At 39.3% G+C, this 9,570-nt stretch overlaps 1 protein-coding gene across 1 annotated transcript; it reads left to right on the top strand.

Annotated features, from left to right (window-relative positions):
* Positions 1 to 4,853: 4,853 nt before the first annotated feature.
* LOC140230943 (uncharacterized) lies at positions 4,854 to 6,522 on the top strand. The gene has a single exon (XM_072311084.1). The coding sequence runs from the start codon at positions 4,854 to 4,856 to the stop codon at positions 5,418 to 5,420; it is 567 nt and encodes a 188-aa protein (XP_072167185.1). The 3' UTR covers positions 5,421 to 6,522.
* Positions 6,523 to 9,570: the final 3,048 nt, after the last annotated feature.

Below are 9,570 nucleotides of genomic sequence, written 5' to 3'. Positions count from 1 at the left end.
CCTTCTGTATCTGTACGGATTCTTTGTTAGGTGATCCGAGTATCCTCTCGGATCACCTTCTGTATCTGTACGGATTCTTTGGTTCTTCTTCTTCTTCTTCTTCTTTATTTCTCCTCAAAAGTTGTGCATCGATTAGCTCAGAAAGTGCTCTTCCTATCAATTTCAAAATCATACCATATATGTATCATGTCCCAAAGACGACAGATTTTATAAAATCAAAGTGATCAGTCGACCGTGACGTCACTATGACGTCATTATATGAAAACACATTCTTAATCATATCTCATTAATGGAATAGAATTTTTCAATGAAATTTACGTCACATATAGTTCAAATCAAGCTGATTCTACTTGTGTTTTCAAAATTCATCTATACTCTTAAAACGTGCGCGTACGCGCGCGTTAAAATATTTGTATGCTCAAATCGAGCTCAAAATTTTTTTGCACACGTTTCAGACCATTTAGAGCATTTTTTGAAAAATTGAAAAAATCGGACGGACGCGTACGCGCGCGCACATATTCGCACACACAGCTCATATGCAATGGAAATTTCCCGTTTTTTTACACTTATCGGATGCCTTAAATGTCAAGGAATATTTCTACCAAGTTTCAAGTCAATCCGACTCAATATGACGTCATACGGGCCCATCAAAGTTGAAATTTCGCGCGCGCGTCAATGGCGATATACAGTGCAACGATGCCAAAAAAACGCCAATCTTAAATCCGAATTTACTCGTCAGGATGGACGGTAACCTCCCATTTTCTTTACATATTCTGAAAGCTGATGAGTTGGACATGTTATTTCATGGGTTGGCGATGCTGGCAAAATGATTAAAAGATATCAAATTTCTTAATAAAGTAAAAAAAGTAAATTTTCAAAATGACGTCATCAAATTTCAAGTTCACTCGAGCGTATCTCACTTATCCTTTGCCAATTTACACCGAGATTTCAGTATGTTGTAGCTTGTTAAATGATCTTTCAGTAATATAATAACAACTTTTTGATTGGATGACGGCATCACCTCGTAAAAATGGATTGAAAGTGATATTGTCAAATTTGACCAGTTTACGTGTTATCTCTATGGGAGAGCAGTTTTTCTGGCAGTGAAAATTGACATGACTCTCTTTTTCGAGCACTAGCTCACTTATGCTTCGGTGAATTTCTCCCAGATTTTAGTATGTTGTAGCTGAGACTTTGGGCTATCGTGAATGTGCCCTCCATTTTTTCATACGATGTCGGGATCACGTCAATAAACTTGGTTGAAATTAAACCTTATCTTCGATGTATTGAGATATTTCTTTCTTTCTGCAACTTTCTTTGCAATAACTAAAAAACAACAGCCCCTATCGCCCCCATATTTTGCACATGTTTAGTTTATGTCACGTACATTATTTCATAAAAAAACAACTACTTGATCGGACACCGTCTTGGGTATGTAAATTAGTGTTTCATCCTGTATCTTGCTGAATACTTGACCGAAAGATCGGTCTGTATCTGTCCGTCAGGGCATTCCCCGCACACTACGTCTGGCTTCACGGATCCCAATGATCCCGGCTCCTGTGTGGAGCATCGCGCACAGATCAAACGTCGTTGTACACCAAATTTCTGACAGCTTTTTTACATTCAAACAAGTTTGAACGTGACGACGCAACAGGCTGGTTGATGTGTGTTTTACGTTGAAAATTCGACCGAAATGTTGGATTATTCATTAATGTGGTGTGTAAAGTCTATTCTTGAATAGTTGATTTAACTGTACAAGCTTAAATTTGCCGACCTAGGGCCGTGAATTAGACGCAATCGAGAAGGGTGAAATACCTCACCCAATTTTCCATAGAGACAGTGGTTAAGAATATCCACACAGCAATGGGTACTGGTACCTTCCGTCTGTCTACGGAGGACAGATTGTCTTTATCGAGCAGTAGCTCACCTAACTGCGACAGCCGCCACACGCAGTTATAGACCGTTTCAATTTCGATGGCCTATTCACCTACCGCCGCTAGCGGCGCTATAACGGCCGCCATAACTGGGGGCCAACGGGGGCTCCCAGCGAGCTAGCTACCCAGCGAGTTGCACTTGCAGCTCAGCAGCCTAGCGTACCCATCGCGCATAGTTACCCGGGCGCGGCCGCATGCGCCGCCGGCGGCCGCTGGGTCGGCGACCGCCGCGCTAAAATTGTGATTGTTTTACTCACTGTGGAAAAGTCATTCAGCGGCATTTAATGCCTTTCTTTTGGATAGATTGAGTAATTCAGACATATCGATCTAAAATGAAAGCTTCAAAGGATCAGAAAAAAACAAACACATATTGTGCAGTTGTTTGGGTGCACAAATGACAGGCGAAAAACCGGAAATGGAAGCTGCACGTCAGTGTGTGAAATTCAGACACTACTGACGCATGAATATATATCACTTGGGTGAAACACAGCGGTATGAAAAATGCACAGATTTTCGAAACAAACTTTGGCCTATGCCTAATAGATTCTCTATTTAATATAGGCTTAATCACTGCATATTCATATTCGTAAAATAAAGTTGTTCATTTTAGAAGACAAGTTCAGATCAAAGATTTTGATAATTCATTTTTTTTTTTTTTTTTTAATGCTTGGTGCAATACCGGTACTTACCAAAGTTAGAATACACTTCCTGGTTATACTAACGAGTATATGACAAACATTTTAAAGCCGACACTACAGCCAAATGAATGTTTCAAGATGTGTAAAAAAATCTTATATTGTAAATTTTTACTTCTTCACTAAGCGTTCAGCATTAAATTGACCATATTAAACTTAGGCCTGGAACTCTGAATTTGAGTTAATTTTTGATACAGTGATACCTGTAGTCATAGATATTAAACTGCTATGAATGGTGGCAAACATCCGTTTCATAAGCATAATTCATATTTAGAAAGTTTGATTTGAAAATCACTTTTGTAGATTATAATTTTAGGCGTTAGCGCGATGTTAAATGCAAGGTTACTTAGACCTTAAACAGTAGAATTTTTGGGTTGTTGACATCAGGCAACGTAAATTAACTTCTTAAGTTTATACGGCTTAGAAACACCTAGATTTGCCTTCAGTTTGGTTTACTTAGTTAGGCTTGCCGGAAGTTAGTGACAACCGAAAATGATATAGGATGTAGCTAGGGTTCTAGAAGTCAATATAGGTCTAGACGGGTCTAGATCTAGTCTGGACTGTTGGCTAGAATTCTAGACAAGATCTAAAAAAACGTTAGACAGACTCTACCCCGCTGGTCCGAGAAAAGCCTAAAAAGGTTTAAGTTAACTGATATATTATTACTAATTGATAGCGCCATATCTACTATCTAGCTTAAGAGTCTGATTCATTATTTGTATTTAATTATATCAGTTAACTGCTCAACAGTCTAAGCTCACTATCTAGACGTCTGTCTGCGCCTAGCCATAGTTCTCCCCAGGTGTTTTTATCCTCTTACACAAATGTGAATAGATCTAGTGAAGGGGCTTACACGCGAGTACCCAGGTCATCGCAAAAGAAATAGAGTCTACAAACACTCACGGATCGTACCGATATTTACCTTGAAGTTCAAGTTTGGGCTACAGCCATATACGTCATCTACCCATTCGCTCATAGTCGGTATAAGTTGTTTAATTTTATTAATTAGCTAACGAAAAAAAAATGTAGACTCTATAGTTGTCACAAATCCAGATGCGTTGATCGCTGCCAGCGCCAGAGATAGCTAGCTGGCCGGCTGGCGCCGGGTGGTAAAAGCACTGGCTTCCGCTGGCACCCTTGCCACGCACGCACGGCGCTTGCCGACCCGGCCTGGTTGGCCCCCAGTTATGGCGTCGCCTTAAGAGGGCGCACTTCCATGAACAGTCACTTGAATCGGTCTATAGCTCACCGTGCCCTTCGGTGAATTTCACCATATTTCACCATATTAACCGTACTTGGGTATGTGGGCCTATGTATGCCTGTGTATGCCTATGTATGCCAGAAAATCACAAGAAATCACAAGGATGGACATGCCATCGCTGTGCCTCCGCCTCTGAGAGCTAAAGACATAATGCAACTGATTTATCTGTGATTTCATGCATCTGGACCTGCTGAACATGAATTTTGTGGTTCTGTCCCTGCTGCAAACACCGCTGCAAACAATAGTCTTTCGCGCTATAGTCCCACACATTCATCTTCGTGTCATGGACCACCAGTTCTTCATGCAGAAATTGCAGTGACAATGACGATCTGCTGTAAGTTTTTTTCTGATATTGCATACTCCACAGGACCAATATTACATGCCCTCTTGCTACAGTGACCTGTGTCTCTCAGCCTTATATTTGTGGAAACCCTGAACTTAATCAATGTCAATGCACAGTGTGCTTGGATAAACTGATGATACTGAGTGTTAGTTATACATGTCAACTGTGTACTGTGCATACGTGTATCTGTAGCAGTGCTGAATGGAATGCTATGTGCAAGCAAGTTGTACGTACTTCAGTCGCCTAGCTACACAGTGTACTGCATGTAGACTACTGAATATCTCATGTGACATCTGAAGTGTAAAGCGTCATCTTCTCAGAACTGAAAACCTCTCGTGATTATCACCAAGCAAATGACTATCACAAGTGTTCTTCACTTGACGGTATATAAGAGTATTCCTATTACTATTAGACCTCCCTCAAAGTGAAGATGAATTGACTTATGCTACAATCATAGTCTCAGAGTGCTAATGTGGATTACAGCTACAGTCCACTGGCTGCTTCTCTTCAGTCAGTATGCCCGACCTCGCCATTTCTGTTCATCACTGAGTATAGCACCGTAATAGTCATCACTCCAGATTTCAGTACTACTGTCACACTGTCGCACCTGATACCCCAATATGGAGACCCGCAAAGGGAAAGCCACAAGTACTGAAGAAATCATTCAGGCTTTTGGAGAGTATATCCAGAGTCCTGATTTCCTTAAAGCCATCGAAGAAGCTGTTGAGAAAGCCATGAATAAACAAATGACAAAGTTTGTCCAGCGCCTTGACCTAATTGAGCAAAAGTGCACCAGTCTCAAGGAGAAGTCCGATCAACATGATGGCTGCATCTTTGACCTGGAAGCATCCCTCAAAGCAAAAGATGCTGAAATAAAACGTCTCACCACCGCTCTTGATGATCAAGCAACAGCTGTCAACAATCTCAAACTGACGATGAATGAAGCAGAGCAATATTCCCGCCTCAACTCCCTGAAGTTCCATGGTGTCAAAGAGAGCAGACTACATGTAGAAGACACAGACCAACTCATCCGCCACCTCTGTTCCGACCAGCTCGATGTGCCCATTACTCTCAATGATCTTGACAGATCGCATCGTGTTGCCCCCCGCAACGACATCGCGACATCCCAGCCGTCAAACTTTGTTGCCAGCAACAAACAGAAAGACAATAAAGAAGACCATCCGTAGTAAATGTGACTTGGAAAAGCTTTGACATGGGCCTAAATTGATCCCAAATAGGCACTCAGATATTGGGTAACTTGTTGAATTTTGTATATTTTTTTTTTCTTTTTGAATTATATGTACACACTTGTATATCTCTGATTTTCTGTATAACTTTTGCACTTCTTTTCTTTTTTCTTTTTTTTCCCCAAATGTTTGAGCCTCGTAATAGTTTGATTACTCAAGTGGTCGAAGACAATGGAACCTCAGATACTTTATATACAGATACTCCATTAATAGTGCATGATGATGTGAGGGTTTCTCCCTTAACATCTGTTTTTCAGGAAGAATCAACTACATCTTCCAATTTCTGTAGTGAACAAAATGAAAATGTTGTTGAAAATGAAGAAACTCACTCAAGTGTAGTCAAGTATTATCTGGCTAACGAGTTTGATGTAACAGTTCATTAATGTTAACAGATAATTTTAGTATGTTACATTTTAATGTTACATACATTATTTCATAAAATAACAACTACTTGATCAGACACAGTCTTGGGTATGTAAATTAGGGTCAAAGGTCATAAATGTTTCATCCTGTATCTTGGTGAATACATGTCTTATCTTTCCCATATTTTGCACACGCAAAGACCATGTTACAAGAATCATTTCACAAAATAACCACTTTTTGCTCAGATGCCATCTTGGGGGTGCAAAGTGGGGTCAAAGGTCAAATATACTTCATTCTGCATCTTTGATAGTGTATACGGAATTCAGTACCCAAGATGGTAGGTCTGACTCCCTTTTCAAAATGAGAATCCAAGCATCACACGACAAATGTCCCTAATCTCAGGTGAAAACTCGATTCATTGATTTAAAAAAAATCGGATCACCTAATTTGTCAGTCTTGACAAATTCCGAGTCTAGTTCTTCTTCTTCTTCTTCTTTCTTTCTGGACAAAAGTTGTGCATCTACTTACTCAGAAAGTTCTCAGAGTATCAATTTCAAACTTATAGCATATATGTATCATGTCCCAAAGACGACAAATCTAATGTATCATTGTGATTGGTCAACCGTGACGTCACTATGACGTCATTATATGAAAACACATTTTCATTCATATCTCATTAATGGAAGGGAATTTTTCAATGAAATTTACGTCACATATATTTCAAGTCAAGTGCATTCTACTCATGTTATCAAAATTCATATTTATTATTAAGAAGTGCGCGTACGCGCGCGTTGAAATATTTGTATGCTCCAATCGAGCTCAAATTTATTTTGCACACGTTTCAGACGATTTGGAGCATTTTTTGAAAAATTGAAAAAATTGGACGGGCGCGTACGCGCGCGCGCATATACGCACGCACAGCTTATATACAATAGAAATTTCCCGTTTTTTCACTTTGATAGGATGCCTGAAAAGTCAAGGAAGATTTCTACCAAGTTTCAAGTCAATCCGTCTCAATATGACGTCATACGGGCCCGTCAAAGTTGAAATTCCGCGCGCGCGTCAATGGCGATAAACAGTGCTATTATGCCAAAAAACCGCCAATTTTAGATCCGATTTTACTCGTCAGGATGGACGGTGACCCCCAATTTTCTTTACATATTCTGAAAGCTGATGAGTTGTACATGTCATTTCATGGGTCAGCGATGCTGCAAAAATGATTAAAAGATATCAAATTTCTTAATAAAGTAAACAATGTAAATTTTCAAAATGACGTCATCAAATTTCAAGTTCACTCGAGCGTATCTCACTAATCCTTTGCCAATTTTCACACAAATTTCAGTATGTTGTAGCTTATTAAATGCTCTTTCATTAATATAATAACAGCATTTTGATTGGATGACGGCATCACCTCGTAAAAATGGATTCAAAGTAATATTGTCAAATTTGACCAGTTTACGTGTTATCTCTATGGGAGTGCAGTTTTTCTGGAAATGAAAATTGACATGACTATCTTTCTCGAGCACTATCTCACTTATACTTCGGTGAATTTCTCCCAAATTTTAATATGTTGTAGCTGAGACTTTGGGCTTTCGTAATATGCCATTTATTTTTTCATACGATGTCGGCATCACGTCAAAAAATTTGGTTGAAATTAAAGCTTATCTTCGATGTATTGAGATATTTCTTCCTTTCTGCAACTTTCTTTGCAATAACTCAAGAAAAACAGCCTCTATCACCCCCATATTTTGCACATGTTTAGTTCATGTTACGTACATTATTTCATAAAAAAACAACTACTTGATCGGACACCATCTTGGGTATGTAAATTAGGGTCAAAGGTCATAAATATTTCATTCTGTATATTAGTAAATACATGTCCTATCTTTCCCATATTTTGCACACGTAAAGACCATGTTACAAGGATCATTTCACAAAATAACCACTTTTTGCTCAGATGCCATCTTGTTTGTGCAAAGTGGGGTCAAAGGTCATATATACTTATTTCTGTATCTTCGTTTTGACGTGTTATCTCTATGGGAGGGAATTTTTCTAGATGTGAAAGTTGACATGATTGTCTTTATCGAGTACTAGCTCACTTACCCTTCGGTGAATTTCTCCCAGATTTTAATATGTTGTAGCTGAGACTTTGCGCTATCAGAAAAGTGCCTTTTGTTTTTTCATACGATGTCTGGATCATGCTAAAAAACTTGGTTGAAATTAAATTAAAGGTCAAATATACTTCATTCTGTATCTTCGTTAGTGCATACGGAATTCGGTACCAAAGATGGCAGGTCTGACTCCCTCTTCTAAATGAGACTCCAAACATCACATGGCCAATGTCCCCTCAACACAGATGAAACCTGTATGGTCATGCCTATTGGGATCAGGACTCTTGATTTCCCAATAGATCGGATCACCTAATTTGTCAGTGTTGACAAATTCCGAGTCTAGTTTCTTTTTTCGAATGTATTGGAAACTGCGTAGCCATGGTGATGGCATATTATGGCCATGAAATCACAAGAATATCTTTTGGAAATCGAGGTACTTCCACATTTTTCGAGCAGTGATCATGAAATTGGCACACACATTGGCCTTTGGTACATGTCCAAGCCACATTCTTTCATGGCTCAAAAACTGCATTGCCATGGTACAACATATTACGGCGATTGATCAGGAAAATATTAGGGATTGAAAAAAAAAATCCTCAATTTCAAGCATAATGCTTACGAAGCTTGGCACACAAATATTAGTGTCAGGATGAAGATGTGCAAGACTTTTGACGAATGTGTTGGAAACTGCATTGCCATGGTAACAACACATGGTAATATCAGCATACTATGGCAATAAACTGGGAAAATATTGCGGTTCGCAGAATTTCCTCATTTTTTCAAACAAAATGCCCACAACTTTGGTACAAACACATTGGTGTGGTGGCGAAGACAATTTTTTTTTAATGCGTTGGAAACTGCGTTGCTGTGGTAACCAAATATGAAAATAAATCAGGACAAAATATTTGGATCAAACTACACTTTACTTCCTCATGTATTGTAGCAATGCTCATGCAATTTGGCACACATGCTGTTCTTTGGAACAATGGAAACAGGACACCATAGTCTGGGTGCCAGAGGCTGAACCTTGTTTTACCGTCCACCCAATGTTTTTTTATGGTTTTACCCTATTTCGGGGGTGCTGAATCCGAATCTGGATGATGCAACTCTTGCATCCTTGAGGATTTTGAGATATTCAAGATGGCCGCCAAAATGGCCGCCCGAACTGGAAATTCCCACGTATTTCCTTCTAAATGGTGAGATATTGAAAACAATTCATGGTTTTACCCTATTTCGAGGGTGCTGAATCCGAATCTGGATGATGCAACTCTTGCATCCTTGAGAGTTTTGAGATATTCAAGATGGCCGCCAAAATGGCCGCCAAAACCGAAAATTCCCACGTATTTCCTTGTAAATGGTGTGAAATTTGAAAACAATTGATAATTCTATCCTATTTGGAAGGTGCTGAATCCGAATATGGATGATGCAACTCATGCATCCATGAAGTTTTTGAGATATTCAAGATGGCCGCCAAAATGGCCGCGCCAATTAAAACCGGAAATTCCCATGTATTTCCTTCTAAATGGTGAGAAATTGAAAACAATTGATGGTTTTACCCTAATTCGACTGTGCTGAATCCGAAACTGGATGATGCAACTCTGGCATCCATGAAGTTT

Source organism: Diadema setosum, chromosome 7, assembly GCF_964275005.1.
Source record: "Diadema setosum chromosome 7, eeDiaSeto1, whole genome shotgun sequence".
NCBI lineage: Eukaryota > Metazoa > Echinodermata > Echinoidea > Diadematoida > Diadematidae > Diadema > Diadema setosum.
This window is presented reverse-complemented; position numbering and strand designations above follow the sequence as displayed.

What these genes read in the sequence shown, in the direction of transcription:
- LOC140230943 (XM_072311084.1), top strand. Translation starts at nt 4,854, where the DNA reads ATGGAGACCCGCAAAGGGAAAGCCACAAGTACTGAAGAAATCATTCAG.